Raw genomic sequence first — 24,879 nt, 5'->3', positions numbered from 1 at the left:
CAATAACATATATAAATAGATAGCCAATGGGAATTTGCAGTATGACTCCAGGAACTCAAACTGGGGCTCTATAAAAACCTAGAGGGATGGGATTAGGTGGTGGGTGGGAGGGAGATTCAGGAGGGAGGGGGACATATGTACACCTATGATTAACTCATGTTGATGTACGACAGAAATAAAACCAATACTGTAAACCAATCACCAATGAATTAAAAATAATTAATTAAAAATAGTTGAAGTGAAAAAGACAAAGTAAAAACATTGCATTTGAATGATATTAATCTTTGTTACTGATTTTATTATTTCTTTTGTGCCCTCTCTCAAATCTACACCCAAGACAAGTCCCTCAGTTACTTCACCCCAGTTGTAGTCCTGCTATTTCTTTAAGATTTTTTGACATGGATTATTTTTTTAAGTATTTACTGAATTTGTTACAGTATTGCTTCTGGTTTATGTGTCGGTTTTTTGGCCACAATGCATATGGGATCTTAGCTCCCCAAACAGGGATCAAACCTTCATCACTTGCATAGGAAGGTAAAGTCTTAACCAGTGGACCCCCAGGGAAGTCCCAGCCCTGCTACTTTTAGTTGCAATTTTGTTACAGCAAAAAATCATTCTCAGATTGAATAAAAGGGAAGGAGAATTGCATAAAAGTAGGGAAATTGGCAATGGCACCCCACTCCAGTACTCTTGCCTGGAGAATCCCATGGATGGAGGAGCCTGGTAGGCTGCGGTCCATGGGGTCGCTAAGAGTCAGACACAACTGAGCAATTTCACTTTCACGCATTGGAGAAGGCAATGGCAACCCACTCCAGTATTCTTGCCTGGAGAATCCCAGGGACAGGGGAGCCTGGTGGACACGTGCACAGAGTTGGACACGACTGACGCAACTTAGCAGCAGCAGGGAAATTGGCTATGGATATGAGGTAAATGCTAGTGGAATTCTAACTTCTGATAGGCCTGGGAAATGCCTACATGCTAACTCTGTATTTCAGGAAGGAGAGAGAACAAATACAGGGAGGTGAGAGCCACAGCTTTGCAACCAATACTGCTCACTGCTTAGTCTTGCAGGATGTCTCCAAAAACGCAGTATGAAACCACTGTGTCTCAGAACTCCTTGGAGGAGGATGAGCAAGCCATTTAAAGGCTGACTTTCCCCTTCCTCTCTTCTCTGTCCTGGTAGGAATCCACCTGCTGGAGCTTTGACCCCCTCACATTGCCTGGTTGTGTGTCCTGCAAGGCAGCCCCTGGAGAAGTCCAAGCCCCTCCCAGGTCCCATCTAATCAGGGTGCAGGTATGATGGACTTTCCTCAGTCAGGGCCAAGTAAGAACATCTTAGTCTACGGCCTCAGTGGCCACGGCGTTATGACCATGAGAGCAAAGAGAGCCATTACCAGGGTCACTCTGGCCAGGAAAACAGGGTAGGTGGCCAGATCCAGACCCAGCCAGGGAGACCTGGAATGGCACAGAAGCTGGCTCTGCTACAGATCTCCACGTCCCATTTTACACAAACAATTTCCAGGGCATTAAAGGCAAAGAATAATAAACTATAAAAACACTAGAGGAAAATAAAAGAGCATAGCTATGCTATTTGGGAATAGCAAAGGCTTTCTTAAGATGCAAAAAAGCAAAATCATAATAAAAAGCACTTTCAATTTAATTGTACTAATAATTAAGCTTTGCCCCCTGGGGGACGTTTGGCAATACATTTTCACCTGCCCAAACTTGGAAAGTGAGGTGGGATAATACTGGCATCTAAATGCACTGAGGCCCGGGCTGCTGCTAAACATCCTACAATGTACAAGACAGACTTCACAATGGAGGCTTATCCAGCCCAATCTGTCAATACTGCCAAGGTTGAAAAATCCAACCATAAACAATGTCAACAGACAAGTTAGAGAGAAAAGCTGTTTGGTATATATATCCCCAATAAAAGATTAGAGTCTATTATGGAGAGAGACTTACAAATTAGTAAGAAAAAGATTCCCCATTGTTTTGATTGGTAAAATTAAAAAAAAAATCTAATAGTATCAAGTGGTAATGAGGATTTAGGAAACAAAGACTCTCATACACAGCTGGCAACCATGTAAATAGATTCAGCTGCCCTGAACAGAAAGTTATTTGACAGAATTTTTTAGATTTGAAATGGTCATAATCCACCAATGGAGAATCAGCGGAAGTGAAGGTGTGCATTTGTAGGTCTGTTCCTGAGAACACAGGTGTAAGCTCCTCTAGGCATCTTCCTGACAATGGGACTTGGAGCTATCTCTGACCTAACTTCAACCATGAAGACAGAAAAAACAGAAGGAAGGTCTGCTATCGGCTGTGTGGACAAAGCCACCTTGCTACCTGAACTGTCCACCTTGCAACTATTATGTGAGAGAATATACATGTCTGGTTTTCTTTAATCAGCTGTATTTGGGGTCCTCTTTGCTGAAGTAGCTTGCTTTGACCCCACTAATACAGTTGACCCTTGATCAACATAGGGGTTAAATGTGCCCACTCCCCCTGCAGGACCTCACATCCATGGTTAAATATCCAGAGATTTATGTACATATTTACAGATTCTTTGCTACATATTTAGGGGGGGAAAAATCCACATATGAGTAGATCTGCACAGTTCAAACCCAGATTGTTCAAGAATCAGCTGTACAATGTGGGTATGTGCAGTGTGGGTAAAAACACAGAGAAAGATCTGGAAGACTACACACAAAGCTCACAGTAGTTTCCTCCCGGCTGGGGGATGGGTTTGGGATGAGTGGTCAAAGATTCTGCAATGTTTTTCTTTTAAGTAAGAGAAGGTATTCACATATTATGCATTTTTTAAAATATCTTTTAAAAACAATTGACCAAAAAAAAATTGACAAAGATCATGTTTCCCAAACCCATTCAACAAGTGGTAATTACTATTGGTAAGAGCCAGGTGCAAGGTAACTGAGAGCATATGCCTTGCTCTCAGGAGACCCACATCTGCAGGCACGTTCCAAAGTCGGCTGCCAGACCTTAGTCAAGTTGCTTCATCTCTGAGGCTAAGTTTCTTCAGACACGAAATACGCACAGTAATGCTTCCCTCACATGGCTGTTGTGAAGAATAAAGGAGAGAAAGTATGTAAAATTCTTAGAATGATGCCTGTCATTTGAAAAGCATTCAATACAGGAAGCAATTATTATTACTATTATTATTATTAGGATATGTATGAAAGCCAAAGAAAAGCTCTCTCTTTTACTAGAAACATATTTGTGAAAATAAAAATGAAAGGGTTATATAGCTGGCAAAGATGGAAAGTAAAAAAATTTACTTTCATTTCACGTGCATGTATTAAGCACCTATTATGTGCTAGATAAGTATGACCTAGTCTCCTGCCACTGAGAAGTTCAGAATCTAGTTGTGGAGACAAGTGAAACTGAACCTGTAGATACTATGTAGAACCTCTAATCTATGCAACAAGAGAAACTGGCCGTGCCTCCTATAGTTCATTGGAGAGATTGGAACAGAGAGAGCTTTCAAGGGAAGATGATAGAAAACATGAATAGAAATATGAATAAAAGGCAGAAAAAGTCAGGATAAGGGCAGTATGGCCAAGTGGAAGCCATATGCAACGAGATGAAAGAGGGCACCACCAATGTTTGCCAGAATCTAGACATGGAAGTAGTCACAGCGGTGAGAGAGAAGACTCTAGAGGCATCAGAGGCCCGAACAAACAGGGAGGCCTTGAATGCCATCTTTAAGACCTGACAGCCAGGTGGAGGGCGGATATGAAGGGAGTGAAGCTGGGAAGTAGGAGAAAAAGGAGGGAGATAATAGCTGAAGTTAGAGCAACAAACACAGAAAGAGCAAAAGGGACCCAGAAGAGAGGCTACGCAGGCGGCAAAATTGAAAGTAACTAATACATTGGACACAGGGGAAGAGAGAAAGGAAGAAGCTGAGGATGGCCATTGGGTTTCTAGCCAGTGACTGGTCATACCTCTAAAACACAGGGTTCGAGTGGTGGTGGAGAGAGCCATGCAGCAGGTCTATTTACAAGCTCGGTGTGAGAACAAGCCAGTCGATTGCTGTGCTGCCAGGTCTGAGGTGTGAATGTTTGGGTGCATTACCAGATCCTGCAGCCTGATGCTGGACAAGACAGCTGCTGGCCTCTGCTCTCCACAGAACCCTGGAAGCGGCCTCCACCTCATGGCTCATGACCAAGTGCTTCAATATACCCTCGAATGGCCCAACTCACATCTAAATGCAGAAATGTCTTTCACGAGCATTTCTGCTTTCATTTAAACCTTATCGGCTGCAAGGGTTGCAGAGACAGAGGGAAATGTTTTATCCTGTATTAGAGTCCTTGGTATGCATAAGCCTAATCTTTAATATTTTCAATTAAATCATGAGGAAATAATTATGCAAACCATAATTTCACCATCCACAGGGAAATTATTAGTTTATTATTCTTGAGAGGTTTGTATCAGGGCATCTAAATTTTTAGATAAGGAGCTAATTTAATTTTAGTTCCCCTTCTGCTAAGATTTTATCATACTCTGGGGTAATATATACAAAAAAGGGAAACCGTGTGAGGTCCCTGGGTCAGGAATACTGTGATTATTAATGAACAGAAATTCAGCTGTTTTACTTCGTTGTTGTTCAGTCTTTAAGTCGTGTCCAACTCTTTGCAACCCCATGGACTGCAGTTCATCAGGCCTCCCTATGTCTCCAAAATTCTTTCTTACACACAATCTCATTTATTTCTAAAGATAATATAAAGTGAAAATTTCAAAAACAAAATACCTAAATTAGACTTGAGTCAAATTTTATGTGGGGAAAAGCCTTATTTTACATATATATGTGTGTGTGTGTGTATATATATATATATAAAATCAAGCATATAACACTTTTGAATTATAGAGTTCATGGCTGAAAGAGACCATTCCACAGAGCATCACACATTTTAAAAGTGAAACGAAGGCTCAGAGCAGGTGGACAGCTCAGTGAAGCTCACACAGTTGGGTCGTCACAAAGAAAGAACTAGAGCCCAGGACTTCTATCATACATGCAGCATTCTCTCCTCCACCCCACCCTATTGCCCTTACTGACATTTTTCATTCTTTTGAAATGCATGTTTCAATTTTAAAACTGAAAATGTTTCATTATCCCTAGTTAGCCAAACCCATCTCCCTTATTCTGTCTCTACCCACTGGCTTGAACCTCTGCTCTCTGCTGGGTTTTCTCAAGTTCATAAACTTATCACCTTTTCAAAACAAAACCGCATCCCTCTAATCCTGCCTGCCCCTCAAGTTCCTCCCTCCCTACTCCTCCCTTCAGAGACCAGCCTTCTGAGCAAATGTCCACCCTCAGGCTCTCCTCTTCCTCCCCCGAGTCATTGCTCCATGGCCACCTGGAGCCTGCTGCTGCCACTCCCGGGAACTCCTCTCACTGCAGGCACTTGGGACCTCGGTCCTGGCAATGCCCAGGGACCTGTCTGTGCTGGGCTTCCCACTGCATGTGACGGTGTTGGCCATGTCTTCCCTTGTGACACTCTCTCACCCCAGGTTCTATGATGCCAGCTCTTTGGTGCTTCCTTCTTCCTCAGTCCCGTCACGGGCCCTCTGCTTTTATGAGTAGGCAGGGCAGTGGGGCATGGGTGAGTTGATCTGGCAAGGGACGGAAGGGAGACACAACCACCCTCCCATACAGCTTTTCTTGACATCCTGCATCCACCACCCCAACTCAGTAGTCCTGCCTTGCCTTCCTTCATGTATTCTCCATTTAACATCTGTCGAGCACCAACCATATAGCAAATAATGTTCTTGACCCTGGGGATGCAGACATGAAAGATGAGAGTGTAGTCTCTCTGCCTTCAGTTTGTGAGTGAGACAGTGTTAGTTGCTCAGTCGTGTCTGACTCTTTGCGACCCTATGGACTGTATGTAGCCCACCAGGCTCTTCTGTCCATGGAATTCTCCAGGCAAGAATACTGGAGTGGGTTGCCATTTCCTTCTCCAGGGGATCTTCCCAACCCAGGGGTCAAACCCACATCTTCTGCCTTGGCAGGCGGATTCTTTACCACTGAGCCACTAAGCCTTCAGTCTGTACCTGCTACCAATTCACTCCCCTCCTACCCATCCACCTTCTGCAAAGATTTGGTAGGTTCCATTACTCCCTTCTGATGGAATTCCTCCAGTGGCTCTCTTTTTAAACACAGCTCCTCAGAATGACACATGCTGGCTGCTTTTAATCTGTCTAGCTATTATCTCCAGCAAACACTCCAGTCACATAGAACAACTCACAATTTCCCAAACACACCACTTCATACTTATATGTCTTTATACTAGCTCTCCCCCCTTCTCTCTGAAACACCCCTACTTATCTTCTCTGTGTGGCAAAATTCTCTTCATCTTTCAAAGACTGAACAAAAATGTCATCTCCCCTAAGATGCCTTGTCAACACCCCATCTGTTGTTCCCACTGTACACTGTACAAACTCGTTACAGCACTTATCACTTTAAATTGAAATTGTTTTTTCATGTCAGCCTTTTCAATAGACTGTGAACTCTAAGAACAAAAGCTACACATTATTTGTTTTCACGCATGTCTAATGCCTAGCATAGTCCCTGGTAGACTAGCACAGACATCAATAAAAACATGCTGAATTAATTACTCTATTTTCAGGGGTACCACAAATCCTCGGTGCTTGGGCTTTCCATCAACATTTAACATGTCCTGGGTTGATTTCATGTTCTTTACCATTGTCTTCGTCTCACTGCTTCCTTTTGTTCTATTTATGTGCTTCAAGAGGAAACGGCAAAACCTGACCTCTTTTCTCATCCCTCAGGCTCTTCTTCTTTATTAAATTGAAACCAAAAATATGAAACCATGAAAGACTTTTGGCTCAAGCCCCTCCTCCTGTAGATAGCAATGAGGACAGATTTCCTTTCACTGGATTTATTTCTTCATAATAGAATAAAAATTAACTTCACGGAAACAGTACCTACAGCCAGAGGTAATTCAACAACAAATGAATGAGATATTACATAACAAAACAGCTTAATTGGCTATTCTTGATTTAAAAAGCAAAGCCTCTATAGTTTACAATATTTAATTTCCTTTCATTTTTTCTAATTTTGTCATTGTGCAGTAATTACTGCATATCGCTCTTTGAAAACCCTGTCTTCCGCTCATCTTATTCCTTGTAAATGAACCATGCCCACACACACTAGACCTCATTGGGATTGGATTAAAAAGTCACTGCAAGAAAAAGCAGGTCATTGCTCTGCCTCCAGGATGCTCACTGCTCCCCCGCCCACTTGTGCCTCCCATTAAGTCTCCTGCCATCATAACTCCTACATTTGGGGTTTGTACCATGGCCCCATACTTTCTTAGCATCGTGAATCGATGATTTTGCTTGGACGAGCTGTCTCTCTCCATGATTGAGGTGTCTCTCTCCGTGATCGCCACCAAGCGGTCCCCGCCTCAGGCCACAGAGGAGGACCCCTGGAAGCACAAGCTTCAAGGAGCACTTCCCGCCACAACTGGGCACGGAGACTGACAGGTGTCATTTCTGAGCACAGTCCTATCTCCACACTTTTCAAATTCTCCCTTTCATCAGCTTCCCGTAATCTTTAGCCTCATAAAGGTCTAACGTTGCCCTCAGTCTCTCCCTTCCTCCCCTCTCCTGCTGCTCCCGTGAGGACACACCCCTTGCCCTCCACAAAGTGAAAGGTGGGATGTGTGCTCCTCACTTCAACTTCTAGACCATTCCCCACATAGGCATCTCTTGTGAAACCCCATCCCACCAAAGGCTCTGCCATGACCACTTATTCCCTTGGTAGCCAACACTTTTCTCTATTTCCTCGTCACGCGCTCTCATTCATTAAAGACTTTAGCTAGCTGGGACACGAGAAATTGTCAGCTCCCCAGGCTGGTTCTCTGTCAGATTTATAACTCAAAATCTCTGTTTGACCCACCCTCTCTCAATGTATATACCAGTCATTCCCACCAACTTTGTTCTTCGAGTTCACCAGAACCTCCAGGCTGTCAAGCCACACACTTCTCTGTGCGTCCATCTCCTCCTTTCCCCTTACTCTGCTCTGACTCTGCGATCCTGACGTCAACAACTCCCTCTCCAGTGTCTGCAATTCCTTTCTGGTCTGTGCTCTCACGGCACCTACTCAATTAACCAAGCCATCTGCTGCCTTGGTGCTTACATCAGGGACATCCATACCAGAGAAAATCAAGTGTGGGAGGACAGAGTTTTCTTATCTTCTTCCTCTCCTTGCCCAAGCGACCTTCATGGAGGGAAAGCTCTCCATCCCTTCTCAGTCCTCACCTTACCTGGCATCCAACGCCGCCCGTGTTTCAGATTTTCCTCCAGTCTCACCGCTGCTCCTTCTTATCCCCTGGACTGCTTCCTCCTCATCTCTCTGAACTCTTGCTAGAGGGAGGCTTCAGTCTTCAGCCCTTGTCTTCTCCTTATCTGTACTCATTTCTGTAACTATCTGATCTGGCTTTAAATAGCACCTGGATGCTGATGACTCCCGAAAGTCTCAGTCTACATCCCCTGAATTCCAGATATGCCTTCTTGAATTTTACCTTGGATATCTCATAGGAATCTCAAATTTCAAATGCTCCAAATCCAATTCTCCACCTTCCCACTCAGTCCACCTCTTTTGGTGTTAATATACTCTTCCCATCTCGATAAAAGGCAACTTCACTGTCCTATCTTTCTTGGTTCAAAAACTTAGTCATCCTGTACTCAACAATTTCTTTTAAACCCCTATCTAATCTGTCAACAAATCCTGTCAGCCCTCTGTCGTGTTCTCCTCTGTGTAGGAGGCTGGAGAACATTACTCTTTATCTATAGGTCTCTCATCTCAACCATTAATAACGTCCTTTACACGCAGTGATCAGAAGGAAATCAGTCTGCAGTGGTTCTCAGACTTGACTGTGTTCTGGAATCATCGAGAATGGGGGAGGGATGAGGCTTTAAAAAATCCCTGCGCCTGTGTTTCACCTCCAGGGATTTTCATTTAATTGGTCTGGGGTATGGCCCAAGACTTTTAAACACCACTCCCTGGCCCTCCTACCCTAATGATTCTAATGCACAGCCAAGTTTTAAGGCTTAAAGAGAGAGACAGCTAGAGAGACCTGGTGAATATCATTAGTACTAATCAAGTACTATTTAATTTTATTATTTAAATGTCAAATAGATTTCAGAATCTGTGTCACATACTAAAAACCATATTCCCCAAATTAAAATAAATAATAATAATAAAAACTGGGAATCTATATCAATATGTTCTATTCTACTTGAACAAGCCTTGTGGCAATCATTTATAATCTTTTCTTTCTCACTTTTTGTAAGAATCTGTTTTATTAGTTCTAAACCCTGATCATTTGAAGAGAAAATTTAGCCCTTGGCTAAAAATTTACCAGAATATCACCAGGTCTCCAATCAAGATTCTTTCTGTGTTTTCTTTTCAAGCACCAACATTTTTCCAAATTTTGAGGGAAATGACCTGAAAAACTTATCTCAATTTCAGGCAGGGTGAAAGACTAACAATTTAACAAGGCCAATTTTATTACCTTGATTTTCTTTTTCAATTCTCGAGCATTTTCCTCCAAAGCCATCAGGTTGTGGAGTGACCAGCTTGCAGTTTTTTAGTAAATTAACAAACAAGGGGAAAGAGATAACTGAGAATTTTAAAAATCATAGGGAAAAATGGCTCAAAGGGTGGTGGGTGAGAGGAAGGAGGCAGGAAGAGGCAAAGGAGGTGGGGCCAGTACTTCTCAGTTCCTGTTATCAGTGGGATATGGCAAACAGGTGAGCAGCTGGTGGACGCTGTGAGGGGGGCCCATCATCACACCAGAACTGAGTATTTCTGCTCCCCATCCTAATCTCTGTTTTTCTCTGGTCAAAATTTATGTTTGTTAGGGTCTGTGCAATAAAGTGTCTGCAGTCATATTTCCCCTAAGAAATTCCCGATGGATGTCAGAACTGTATATTGAACAATATTTATATTGACGTAGTTGCATAACATTGAAATACAAATTTAGCATTAAAAAACCCCTGTTTACTAGAATTGAAAGATACTTTAGATTAATCCAATAATACAGATTGAATTGTCGAATGGTAATATTAAATCCTTCCCATGATGCTAATTATTCCAGAGATTTATCAGAGCAAGCTTGTCTTAATCTGAAACCTAAACTGTATTTCTTTTAAAATACATCAACCAAAGGGCAATTAAGGAAAACAGCTTCTTGTTTAAAAACAAACAAAACCGCCCAAAGGAGAATGGGGCAAAACTCACATCTGTGGTGTATTTTACTTGTTTGTTTTATTTTATTTTTATACTTATGTTGACCCCCTTGTACCTCAAACTTGAATTATGAATACACTTTTTGAAATATTTTAAGCAAATGAAAAAATATTCATCACACTATGAAAACAAATGTTCCAAAATATCTTCTAAGGTCACAATTTTCATATTGGAACATTTAAATATAACTGTGTATGAGAAGTAATGCTGGTTTTTTTTTAAATCACTTCTAATTTGACTTGCAAAACATGGAATTTTTCTATTTTTGAAAAATTGCCTAAAAAAAGGTAAACAAGCCTTTCTCTTCAATGCTACACATAAATGAACTTCTTTGTCACCTTCTCTCCTGGAATGGTAACAAACCGAACCTACCTCCCCTCCTTTAAACAAGGCAATGATGGTTTGTGCAGGAAATTCAAATCTGGCCTGAAGCAGCTCAGTGATTTTCCAGTTGCAGGCAAAGGGAGAGAAAGCTAAGAGGCTCCAGGTACCTGCAGGTCTGCAGAGCTGGGAGAAGTCTGCCACCCAGCGGAGGATTGAGGCCATTACACTTATTATTATACCATGGAATGGTATAATACTGTAATAGTTTGGTGCCGGGACGGCTTCCCTGGGGTCTTAGGTGGCATCAGGAAAGGCTTCCTTGGGGTCTTAGGTGGCATCAGGAAAGGCTTCCTTGGGGTCTTAGGTGGCAAAGAATCTTCCTGCAATGCAGGAGACCCGGGTTCTATCCTTGGGTAGGGAGGATCCAGTGGAGAAGGGAATGGCTACCCATTCCAGTATTTTTACCTGGAAAATTCCATGAACAGAGGAGCCTGGTGGGCTACAGTCCATGGGGGTAACAAAGAGTCACACACGACTGAGCAACTAACATGTACACGAACTGCTTCTACAGAGTCCTGGGTCATAGGTTCCATTGGACACATGGTGTACTATCAGGAGAATCCCGACAAGATGCAATACCCAAGACACAAAATGTTCCTTCCTGTCAATGACAACTACACAGCAGTTCCCTATACAGGCACATAAAGTAGTGCCTCTAGGTAAAGTACTGTTTTAAATATTTAACAAATCCCACCTAATTTCTACAGAGATTACTAATTGTGTGTCTTTTCCTCGGGATCTGTTGTCTTCCACGAAACCAGTCCCTGGGGCCAAAAAGGTTGCGGACCATTGCTCTCCAAGATAAAGATTTTCAGACACCACCCCATCCTGTAGTCTCCTACCTCTCAACTTCTGATTGTATTTGCTTTCTCAGTCACATTGTCCTACAGCTGTACCAAGTCCTGGGAATTCAGTTTAGTTTTAAAAGTGCAATTACGTGACTACCCAGTATGTTTCACTGCATGCCTAGTGTTCACCATAAGTTCCTTTTTATTCAGTCTTCCTCATTTGTCCTGAAGTTTCTGTCTTTCAACGTTCTTGCATTTTTGCTTCTATTTCCTAATGATGTTTTTCCTTAACCTCTTTGACTCATCAGGGATCAGGGGTTCTGTTGAGCCCCTCTTTCTCCTGCATAGAGTTTCTTTGCAGCACCTTCCATGGTGATGCTCCAATCTGGAGTCCTCTCTGTGTCTGTTGCCAGCCTCAGACCCCCTGACACTGCTTTCCCTGGTTGGATCCACTGTTGCCTATATCCTGTTCTCCTTTTTCTCCTGGTATATTTACTCCCTTACTTGGTTATATCCTAAGACAGAATGTGTGGGAAGTAAACTTCCTTTCACTTTGGAAATTTATTGTTCTCCTCTTCAGTTTAGTAAACAGTTTTATTGGTTTAGATTCTCAATTATCACTTTCCTACTTTTTAGGGATACAGCTGCAAAGTCTAATGCATTTTGGTTCTGTTCCTTTGCAGACGGAGGCGTTTCCTTCTCCATTTTGGAACCTATTCAGATCTTTTCTCATTTTCCTCGGTGTTCTGAACTTTGCAATGGCAGGTCTAGATGTGTATGTGTGTTTGTATGTATGTATCGTGCTAGGCAGCAGCTGCCAAAGAGGCTTCCAAAGGCAGAGGGAGGAGAAGAAATACCCTGGCTTCCCCCTTCCTCTGCCCTCCAGTCTCCTGCCAGTGCCCCCACTGGCCAGCTCAACCTGGGAGCAAGGAGTCATACCCAGGAATATAGAGCAAGGAAGGGGAAGGGCAAGGAATAAATCTGAAGGCAGACAGGCCCAGGATCAGGACAATTAAGATGACAAAATGCCATACAGAACACAATCTCATTTTGTTTTTTATGGTTTTAAAGGTTATAAAAGTCAAACATACTAGCTGTACAAATTCAAACAATAAGCAGGTCTACATTAAATAGTGAAAGTCTCATGCACAGCCCACCCATGATACTCCCTGCCCCAGAGAATAACACTGTTTCAACAGAGATCCTTATCTGTGCCTTTCCAAGCTTTATAAACACAGGCACATGTGATATGTACATAACACATTCTGTTTACAACCCCTTTGCTCAATTCTGTTAGGCTGGTTAAGTTCTCAGGTTTCTTTGGTCTTCTCTAAGTAGATTATAAATAATACAGCAATTTTACAGTTTTGATTCAATATCCCAATTAAATATTCTATATAAAATATAACTGTATATATAAAATATGATGTGTCTCCATTACTTGGCCTAAGATTTAACAGTATTGCTGAAGTATCCACAATGTCCCCTAAATCATAACCCCCTTCCACCCACCAACAAGCACTAATCTGAATGTTGCTTTTCTTAAAACCATAATTTTAAACTATATATTACCTTAAATACTATACTAGTAACTCACTGTGCTGAGTTTTTTAAACATATATGAAAGGTGATATACTATAAATATTCTTATGGAACTTGCATTTTTTACTCAAAATTATGGCTTTTGTTAGATTCACACACATTGCTATGAAACTACAAAACATTATCAAGAAAATTTTTTTAAATTTATAAATGGAGAGAGATACCTTTTTCATGGGTCAGAAAGATGTTACTTCTCCCCAGATTAATCTACAAATTTAATGTAATGCCAGTTAAATTTCCAACAGGCTTTACTGTACACACTGACAAACTGATTCCGAAATTCATATGGAAATGCAAAGGACCTAGGGTAGCCAAAACAACTTTGAAAAAGAAGAACGAAGTTGGATAATTTACAGTACTTGATTTCAAGATTTATGAAGCCACAGTAATGAAGACAGTGTGGCATTAAAACACACAAGCAGATGAACAAAAGAGAACAGGGTCCAGCAACTGCCCCGCATATATATGGATAACCAGCTTTCAACAAAGGTACAAAGATGACTCAGTAGATAGACAATAGTCGTCTCAACAAAGGGTCCCAGAAGCATTGAATATTCATATGCAAAAGCTTGAACTTCGATCCACACCTTGCATCATACACAAAAGTTAACTCAAAGCTGATCATAGACCTAACTTCAAAAACTTTAAATTACAAAACTTCTAGGAGAAAATGTTCTTAAAATTTTAAGAAAATCTTAAAATCTAAGAAATTTTTCTTGGATATAATACTATGATTCAAAAAGAACAATTGGCAAATTGGACTACATCAAAACTAAACACTGCTCTTCAAAGACATAATTAACAGGAGAGAGAGACAAGCACCAGATTGAGAGAAAATATTTTCAAAGTATATATGTGATAAAGGACTTTCTATGCCAGGCTGGATTAATTCCAAACCAGAATCAAGATCGCCAGGAGAAATATCAATAAGCTCAGATATGCAAATGACACCACGCTAATGGCAAAATGAAAAGGAACTAAAGAGCCTCTTGATGAAGGTTAAAGAGGAGAGTGAGAAAGCTGGCTTGAAACTCAACATTCAAAAACCTAAGATTATGGCATCCAGTCCTATCATTTCTTGGCAAACAGAGGGGGAAAGTGGAAGTAGTGACAGATTTTATTTTCTTGGGCTCCAAAGTCACTGTGGATGGGGACTGCAGCCATGAAATTAAAAGATGCTTGCTCCTTGGAAGGAAAAACTATGACAAACCTAGACAGCATATTAAAAAGCAGAGATATCACCTTGCTGACAAAGATCCATATAGTCAAAGATATGGTTTATCCCGTAGTCATGTATGGATGTGAGAATTGGTCCACAGAAAAGGCTGAACACCAAAGAATTGATGCTTTAGAATTGTAGTGCTGGAGAAGACTCTTTAGAGTCCCTTGGCCTGCAAGGAGACAAACTAGTCAATTCTAAAGGAAATCAACCCAGAATATTTATCAAAAGGACTGCTGCTGAAACTGAAGCTCCAGTACTTTGGGTACTTGATGCGAAGAACTGACTCATTGGAAAAGACCCTGATGCTGGGAAAGATTGAAGGCAAAAAGAGAAGGCATTGGCAGAGGATAAGATGGTTGGATGGCATCACTGATTCAATGGACATGAGTTTGAGCAAACTCCGGGAGATGGTGAAGGACAGGGAAGCCTGGCGTGCTGCAGTCCAAGGGGTCACAAAGAGTCAGACACTACTTTGCAACTGAACAACAATGAGCAATTACCATAGTGAAAATAAGGCTGTTGGTTCAATTCTCACCTTAAGGGCACGTCCACAGATCTGTACTGAACCAACCTCTCCAGGTCTTTCTTCCTGCCCCTCTTGACCAAGAGGAACTCCACTGCTGGGTGTTCTGAGAGGTGGAGGGAAATACCTCACCAGCAGTCGTCATCTGATTATTAGTTAATTGTACCATAAAAAAATAGAAAGAATTTTGCTGAATCGATGTATGTCTCATGATGTTGTCAATCTTTGTGCTGATTGCTTTGTAAGAACAATCAGGGACTTATTAATGCCTGGCAGAGATAGGAGCATTTCCCATAATCTGGTCAGAATTCCCTAAAACAATAGCTGTACATTTTTACTAGACAAAGAAGACAAATACACAAAAGAGCCAAACTTTCAAACTACAGCAAAATTCTTCAATTGTTTACTTTCTCCTTGCCTTGTTATAGTTTTATTATCTTATGGATGATTTTCTCTTATTTGTCCAGGAGGGACATCTTTATAAAGAGTAAAGAGGGACAGAACAAAATCAGAGGAGGAACAAATCACAAGTGGATGGATTCTAAAACTTCTCCTCACCTTGTTTTCTTGCAGATCCTTCTACTGTAAGAGCCTTGAGCCCCTGAGTCATTATTATTACCTGTAAGTCTACACTTGCACCTTATCACCCATGTCTTCTGAAGGCTTACACTCATATTCCTTAAATAATCCAGAAACGAAACAGATTTAGAAACAGTTCTAACTCTGAAGAATCTTATCATCCTTTTCCACATTACAATTAATTTTACCTTCTACTTTCCATCACCTCCTAAGCCCTTGAAAAGTATCAACTCTGAATTACACTATTGACTTTTCATTTAGGACACTGTTTACTGAACCACCTGGCCATGAAGTTGCATTGCCACTTCCCAGTAACATTCTGGGGATTTAGAGATTCAGTAGGCAAAGGATGTGTTGTTTCAAGTGAGCAGAGCCCACCACTCTGTGGCACAATGACACTCATTCCTGAGACACAGAGTACAAGGCGTAGGAGGCAGTTAGAGAGCCTATGGTAAAATAACCGAGAGATTAATATATATTCATTTCCCCCTGTATGTTCCCTTTCATCTCATTTCAGACAAGGAATTCAGGCTTTAGTATTGCCTCCCCTCAGTGATTTTTAAAAATGGAAAACAGAAGTCACTTTCAATCAGAGGCTCTTCTGTCTTGCAAGTTACCTGCAGATAAGATGCCAGGAGTCCCAGGGGATGAGCAGATAGGTGCTTTTAAGAGCAGAGAGACAAAGGGTCAAACCCAGGAACCGAGAAGGAGATAAAAGTTGGTGGATCCCAAGGTAATGAGAGAATCACATTCAACTCCTCAGCCTTGCAGAATGCAAAGGCCAGACCCCAGGCTCAGATGTCCCATGTCTTACCAACTACTACCATGCCAAACTTCTGGATCCAAGGGACCATGCAGGCTGCAACAAAGGGCCCCTTAGCAGCAACTGGTGGGGCCAACTAGAGGGGCCAAGATCCCAGGTCACTGGCACAACACTGAGTAGTACAGAGCTTCCAGCTGGATTTAAGCTAATTTAAATAAACTTCAGAAATGTCACGTGTTTTTTTTTTTTCCACATGCCAGTTGCCACACCAAGATTCACATAGGGACTCCCTGTGGAGGCTGAGTGATGCATATTTGCAGCTGACACTGATCACAAGTGCCAGAATTGAAGCCAATTCATCCTGAACCCATGGTCGTGACTGCATTGTGTGGAACGGTGTGTATAAAGAGATGAGCATAAACTCTTCAAAAACACACCTGATTAGCAAACACCAAGGATTTGCAATAAGTTTCAGTTTGAAAGCGGAGAAGGCAATGGCATCCCACTCTAGTATGCATTGGAGAAGGAAATGGCAACCCGCTCCAGTGTTCTTGCCTGGAAAATCCCATGGGCGGAGGAGCCTGGTAGGCTGCAGTCCATGGGGTAGCTAAGAGTAGGACACGACTGAGCGACTTCACTTTCACTTTTCACTTTCACGCATTGGAGAAGGAAATGGCAACCCACTCTAGTGTTCTTGCCTGGAAAATCCCATGGGCGGAGGAGCCTGGTAGGCTGCAGTCCATGGGGTCATAAGAGTCGGACACGACTGAACGACTTCACTTCACTTTCACTTTTTCAGTTTGAAAGAGTATTTTAGAATGCTTTAGAATCCCTGGCCCTCTTTTAAGAGTAACAAAATACCAATCATGTCTTTGGTTACTATTATCTTGACTTCGAGAAAGTAATTCAAAGCAGGACAGTATCAACTAACAAAAAATAAAAGGATTGTTTGCAATATTGTACAGCTTGTACCAATTCTAAGCAAATCCTGGGCAGATACAAGGTGGTCAGAGAAGGGAGTGAGCACAACAATATAGTCTTGTGTGTTTGCCAAGTGCTAAGATTCAAGTTCTCTAACTCTCAGAAAAGCATCTAGAAAGATTTTAAGGTCTCTAATTTTTCTTTTTAAAAAAATCAAAATCCTCCCTGGAGAGGGTAAGGCAGAGAGTAGCCAACAGACCTGCCACCTGGGGAAGGGGTCACTAGGCTGGGACAGCAATTGCGGGGAAAACCATTCTGTGTGATAGACACGATGGTTACAAGAGTGCAGGTGTTTTCCAATAATGTTTCCAATAATGAGACTCCTACCCCTAGAGGAGACACATCTGAAACTTGGCTGCAAAGCATCACCACGGAACTGCGGCCATTGCAGTACTGGAAATGCTAGGCCGACTGGCCTCCCTCCAGCCCTCTGTGGCTCCATCACTTACTACTCTCCCTTCTGCTCCCCTCTCTCCAGCTACTCTGGCTTCCTGGATGTTCTCCTCTACCCTGAGCCTTTTCCTGTGTTCACTCTGCCTGGAATGCCCTTCCTGGACAGACATCAGTGTGGCCCATTCCCGTGTCCCCTTCAGCCCTTTACTCAAACAGCACCTTCTCAGCAAGCTCTTCTCTACCTAAAATCACCACCTCAGCCTCAGCCCTGCCTTCTGCACTTACCACCATCTGACATATTACGTATTTTACTTACTTTGTTGTCTGTCTCCACCAGACAATCTCCATTAGGAAAGGTATAAAGTCCTGTTTAATGCTGTGACCTAAGTCCCAAAAAGTGTCTGGCATACAGTAGGCAGTTAACAAACACTCCCCGAAAGCATCAAAGAGCAAGTGAATGTTGATGGAATAAATGCCAAGTGGCCCAGGCCTGGAGCACTTCTGCTTTCACAGCAAAGTGCTCCAGTGGCTATGGCCGGGCATCTGAATATAGGGCTGTGGAGCCCAGTGACAACCAGAGAATGGGCAAATTAGCAGACAAACAAAACAAGCCAAAAAAAAAACACATACACAGAAAGTTGTGAATAGGTGTCTTCAATTATGGTCAGAGGGCAGCAGCAGGTTCAGATCTAGGCAGCTTGGACCTCGGCACAGCTCTGTCCTGCAGGGAAGCAGGAGGGCAGACGGCTCTGTGCAGGGCATACTGTCCCAGAGAATGGTCTAAACAAGTTCAGCCTGCTCTGTGCGTCTCCCAAGTGGGGCATGTGGCAAAGGAGGTGAAGGGGGGTTGTCAGTCGCTCCCCTGGACACCTAATTATTCCTTGGTGCTCTTTGCAAAACAGAGAAATTCCATGAGAGCAAAAGAACCAGGAATATTCTTATTTGGGGATAGGGAAACCACGCCACGATTTTACACAAGGGACCTGATGTAAAGCTCAAAGGACAAAACAGTCAAAATACAATGTCTGTTCCTGTGAAACTTACCCTCTGGATAGGGATACAAGACAGACAGGTAAGAAACAAACTGGTGGCATTTTTCTAAGAAAGGGCCCTGAGAGTCAAAGAGGGCTAAGGAGTTTTTCCGGGAGGCTGGAGAGCATTCAAGTTGGAACACAGAATTTCTTTGCAGTCTTATGTTTTATCTTTTTAAACCAAATTTATAAATCTGAATTATATAATTACTTAATTACTTACCAGTAAACTTACTTGGGGGCTTCCCTGGTGGTTCAGACAGTAAAGAAGCTGCCTGCAATTCAGGAAACCTGGGTTTGATCCCTGGGTCGGGAAGATCCCCTGGAGAAGGGGATGGCTACCCATTCCAGTATTCTTGCCTGGAGAACTCCATGGACAGAGGATCCTGGTTGGCTACACTCCATGGGGTTGCAAAGAGTTGGACACAACCGAGCGACTAACACACACACTAACATACTTAGTTTTATTTCCCACAACTTCAAGACAAACTGATACTCCACCAAATGTACCAAGAAGACTGTGACTTCAGATTCTCCTTGGCACTGTGACCCCCAGGTAGGTAAGTATTAGTTGTTTAGTCATACCAGATTCTCTGTGACCCCATGGACTGCAGCCCACCAGGCCCCTCTGTCCATGGAAGTCTCCAGGCAAGAATACTGGAGTGGGTAGCCATTCCCTTCTCTAGGGAGCTTTCCAACCTAGCGATCAAACTCAGGTCTCCTGCACTGCAGGCAGATTCTTTTACCATCTGAGCCACCAGGGAAGCCTGTGACCCCCAAGGGTATCACCCTTATTGGTAAATGTGGAATTTGGACATCACAAAAAACGTCATCTTATACCAAAATGTATGACAGATTTAACAATTGTTGCGGCTGTTCAGAAAAGGCCAAAATATTTGGAAAGACTATTATGAGTCAATAATACTATAAACATTATTCAAACTGCTGCCAGTGATATAAACTGTATAACAGCCATTTTTTTTTGCCTCAGTTACACTATTTTTTTTAAATGAGGAAACAAGACATTTCAAAAACAAACATATATGTATTTTTAATTATAAATGTAAAGCAAATATGCAGTAATGCCAGAAATAAACTATTCTTGACTCTGGGCTCTTTTCAAAAAATACAAGATTTTTTCAAAAGATACAAGATACACAGATAAATCACATTCATACCTTACAAATGTTAAATAGAAAACAATTTAAATTCATAATGAACAATGAATTTTTTCAGTAGCCTGAAATTTTACTCATCCCATAATTTTATGAGTGAAAAAAGAGCTAATCTAGTACCTTAATATTGTCATTTATGCGTTACTCAAAAGTACAAACACCCTGAAGACAGACTTTCACACTTATTGTATGTATTATAAAAACATTGAGATATTTATCAGGCATAACAAATATAATGAAAACTATATGTTAGGATACGTTTCACAAACACAAGTTCAACATTTCTTTTTGGTTTAGAAAACATGAGAGGTAGGTTCAAATAAAGTAAATGCCTATTATGTCACCAGATTTTCATTAAAACGTTGGCAATTTATGACAGAAATTACTAGAAATCAAACTTGAGTTTAAGAATTACACTGAAAAGTGGTAAGAATGATTTCAACTACTAAATAGTTGTCTAAGTCCTAATCACACAAATCAGAAAAGACAGTTGATTATAAAAAAATGGCTTCAGTAAAATAAAATCATGCTCTCGCTCCATTTTAAGTTTTCTAAATCAAAACATGTTCCTAAAACTGGGGGCAAGACAAAATATGAATGTACTTGTTTGTAAACCGGGCCTTCCATTTCATTATAGGCACCAAATATGCAGAATTAATCTAGACTATTTTTAATACATACTATTCTGCTAGGTTTGCACTGCCCAAGTTGAGAATTGCAGGGTCAAATAAATGGTGAGGGGGTAATGAGAATGCCATTCACCCATGATCAACCTACTTCACGTGATTAAGAAATTTCAGATAATCGGGAATGGCCTCCAGAAGCCTTCCTGGTGAAAACAGGAGTTTGATTCAAGTAGGAGACAAAGGACAAAGAGAAGAGAGATGCTCTTTAGAGACGGATATAAGTAAAGGGGTTTTGCTTCCTGATGCTTTTCAAAACAATGATAATGAACAGAATCTCTCAAATAAGTTGCCTTGTGTGGACAATTTACCAGTGATACGCTAATAATCAGTGTGTTGTCCTGAAAACCAAACAATAGTATAAGCAAAATGGAGAAGTGGTCACTGAAATAAATATGATTTTATCACTCCTCCTTACACAAAAATTATATGAGTGGACTAGGGTATTCACATGCCTTGAAATTCTGCCATTTAACGTTTATTCTTATTCTGCTTGAAGAAAGAATATAAACTCTATACGTATTTGGCTGCTGTAAGGTATGTTTTCATGTAATGATTCTCCATTAATGATCCTACAAGGAGATTTTAAGAAATTCAAAATATATGAACAATTTAAGTTTCCAAGTTTTCTGATCATTTTGTTTTTAAGAAAATGATATTTAAGTATAAAGGAACGGACATAAACTTGAACCAACCAAAATAAAGAGGAAAGATTTATAATTCTAGCACACAAAGCAAATTTAGTTCAAGCAAGTACATTTCTTCAGATTTAGGATTCTGGGCAGAGATTGTAGAAAGAACTAATAAAAAAAGATAAACTATAATTTTGTGGCTTTCTCAAAATTGTATGAGCTTATCAAAACTATGATCTTTTTAGACATTTCTGAATATATAAAATTGAGTCCAAATGTCTGAAATTATCATTGATATGCTCTTCCTTTTTGTGGAAAAAAAAAAAAATAAAGCTTCTTTTTGCCATAGATTTGTTTCAATTCTAGGAGAAAACATCACTCTGGAGACAGTTGAAAGTTTCAGTAATCATGCCAAAGCAAAAAATTCAACATGTCATTTCTGAGTCACACCTAGAGTTTGTTTCATATTTTCATAAACCACATAACTGATGCCTACAGCAGGGAGCACCTTCATAAAGTTTGGGGTGATGCCTCTGTAAAGTCCTGGTAGTCCTTCTTTAGAAAGTATTCGTCGAAAGAGCCCAACCATGTTCAGCTGTGGGCTTTTTTCTATCATGGCTAGAAAATTTAAAAAAAAAGAAAAGAAATCAGGCTAATTTAATATTCACACATTTTATTATGACTATACAATTATGATTCAGAATGATACTCTAGAATACAATAAGCAGATAAAATTTATTCCAAGGGTCCTCAAAAAGTGCCCCTTTATATAATTCTCCCTGGGTAGCACCTAAGAGTGAGTGCTCTGGTAAGAATAACAATGGTAGTATCACTTTGTGTTAGATGTTGGGTTAATGACTTGATATACCAATCCTCCAAGGTAAGAGTTATTATATCCATTTAGTAAGTAAGGAATTTAGAAAGATAGAGAAACTTGTCTCAACACACTCAGCCAGCAAGTGGGAGAGCTGACAGCTGATGGTCTTTCTTCTCTGTAAATGGAATGAAAACTGTACAGTGTTGTAAGAATCAGTAACAACTATGTAAATCAGCTGGCATTTGTCAAATTCTCAGTAAATGGTGGCTAGAGTTTTTATTATTATGGGACCTAAAACTTTTGAACTGTGACTCCTCCCCACTGTGACACTCTCTCCTTGACTTTGATTACACCATGCCTCCTGGATCTCCTGTCATCTCACTAATTGTTCTCTTTGTTCACAATTTGCTGACTAGAATCTGCCTGCTAATCCAGGAGATGTAAGAGATGCAGGTTTGATCCTGGGTTGGGAAGATTCCCCACCAGAGAAGGAAATGGCAACCCACTCCAGTATTCTTGCCTAGAGAATCCCATGGACAGAGGAATCTGGAGGGCTACAGTCCATGGTGTCACAAAGAATCAGACACGACCGAGCACACACACATAAATGCATTGCATTGCTATATTAAATAGCATGCATTCTGTGCCTCTCTTCTGTTTTATCCCTGGCCTATCTCATCCACTATCATTTCTTTAAACAGTACACCCTGAACATCTGTACCTCTATCCTCAACCTCTCTTCCAGCCAAGCAGTCAATCATTAATTAACCAACACTTCCAATGCAGATGATGTGTAAATAGTGGACTGCGTGGCACATTCTCATTCTACTTTTTGGAACTTTCTGGAGTTTGGGAGTTTTTTCCCTGAGTATTTTCAATCCACGGTAGGTTGAATCCTCAGATGCAGAGCCCATGAATGGGGACAGCCAACTGTACTCTTAAAACATGCATTCCCAACATAAGCAAGAAAATCTTACTCATTTGTGCAGAAGCCACAGATACACATTCAGTATATGCATAGTGTATCTGTGCTATTATGATTTCATGAAGAAGAACTGATTTAGAAAAGAATTTCTAAAAAGCTTCCTTAGGGAGGCAATAACATAAAAAAATGGTTAAGAAATATTATCTTAAAACCACACTCTGCTGTCTCAGTGGAACTTGAGAGTTCCAGAAGCACATTATTGATGCCATGCTTTTAAAGCAGTGTCCTGCTTTCATTCAAAACTCACCTTGAGCCTGCATGCGTGTTCTCACCAAAGCCAAGGGGTAGCTGGCCAGCTGACCACAGGTACTAGATAAGGCACCACAACCCAGCAACACCATGACTCCAGGGTTCACAGAGTCTTTGGCAAAATTATCTAGCCAATGAGACTTTAGGAGCTGCCAGAGAAACAGAAAAGAAAAATGATAAACAGCTACTTATAACTGCTTGTACTCAACAGGGACATTCCCACGGCAGCTCTCATCCTGGTAGGATCAACAGGCTACACTTCTGCAACGCTGGGCAACCCATTCCCAGGAGCAGCAGCCACTGCAGAGGCAACAGCTCTGTAGAGAAGCAGGGAAACCACCAGGGATTCAAAACACCAACAATTTGCACTGGGTTCTCCCTTCCTTCTGAGTAAATGTGAGGATCAATCACACACCAATGTAGGATCTAAACAACATTTTCTACTGTATCAATGAAAATAACATAATACTATGAAGTGCATCTGATTTTTTTACTTTACACATATGTTATTTCATTCAGTTCTTCTACAAAAGCTCTACAAAAGGTGGAGCTATTCTTCTGATTTTAGAAATGAGACTCAATGGAGTTTTTTTTAAACAAGGGTGTAGAATCAAGTGTACTGATCCCCAGGCCATGCTTTTTCCCTATTATCCTGAGTCCCTGTATTTCCATGAGCAGGCCATAATTGAGAGAAACTATATAAAATATATATGCTAATTTACTTTTTAAATAAAAATATCTTAAGTATTAAAATATATGCTAATATATGGGAGAAATCATACACTACTTTAAGTATTTTAATAGAAAATTTAATGCATACTTGGACCTCACAATTATATAACACAAATAGCTTTATATATTTGGAAGCAAAAATAACGTTTAAGTGTTTATTTAATATTCACTTAGTACTGCAATATATGACAATAAATAGAGTTATGAAGGCTAAAGACAATCATGTCTGAACTGCAGAAATAAAAGAAGTGATTGACTAGAAACTAATCAATTGTTTACACTGTGAAGACTAGAACAGGAGGAAAAAAGAGAAGAAAACATACTCTTGAAACAATTAAAGTTCTATAAAATATATATGATCTTGCAAGTCTTCTCTGTTTATTCCATAATCCATTTTCTTCTCATGCTTAGGGCCATTATCATTCCCTATCTCTCAGGTCACACTATATTTTTAAAATTTTTTACTTATTTATTTTTATTTCTTCCTGTCTGTCTCTCCTTCTTCATTAGCTCTGTACCCCTCAAAATTTTATCACCTTATGAAGATTCTCTGGCAACGTCAGGATCATAACAGGGTCCTGATTCAATAGGACTAGTATCTTTATAAGAAAAAAAACACCAGAGAATTCACTCACTCACTTTCTCTCCCTCTGGGAACATAGCAAGAAGACAGCAGTCTGCAAGCCAGTAAGACAGCCTCCCCACAAACCAAATAAGCCAGAACCTTGATCTTGGATTTCTAGCCTCCAGAACTGTGAAAAAGTAATTTCTGTTGTTTAACCCACCGAGTCTCTGGGTTTTTTTGTTTGTTTGTTTTGTTTCTTGGTTTTGGGGTTTTTTTTTTTTTTTTTTGCCATCCTGTACAGCTTGCAAGATCTTAGTTCCCCAATCAGGGATTGAACCTGGGGCCCTAGGCAGTGAGAGCGCAGAGTCCCAACCACTGGACCACCTCAGAATTCTTGGTATCTAGTATTTTGTTATGGCAGTCCAAACAAACTAGCACACTACCCAAAGCAATCTACATATTCAATGCAGTCACT

General features: G+C 40.9%; 1 protein-coding gene across 1 annotated transcript in view; it reads right to left on the bottom strand.

Moving 5' to 3' along the window:
* Positions 1-19,599: 19,599 nt before the first annotated feature.
* LOC102268125 (mitochondrial adenyl nucleotide antiporter SLC25A24) overlaps positions 19,600-24,879 on the bottom strand; it is a 57,799-nt gene continuing 52,519 nt past the window's right edge. The window contains exons 9-10 of the mRNA XM_005891335.2: positions 23,106-23,256; positions 19,600-21,674 (exon numbers count right to left, since the gene is read on the bottom strand). Of these exons, the coding sequence (XP_005891397.1) occupies positions 21,490-21,674; positions 23,106-23,256 (336 nt within the window). The 3' untranslated portion in view covers positions 19,600-21,489. The remainder of the gene's footprint in view (positions 21,675-23,105; positions 23,257-24,879) is intronic.

This window comes from Bos mutus, chromosome 3 (genome assembly GCF_027580195.1).
Source record: "Bos mutus isolate GX-2022 chromosome 3, NWIPB_WYAK_1.1, whole genome shotgun sequence".
Taxonomy (NCBI): Eukaryota; Metazoa; Chordata; class Mammalia; order Artiodactyla; family Bovidae; genus Bos; species Bos mutus.
This window is presented reverse-complemented; position numbering and strand designations above follow the sequence as displayed.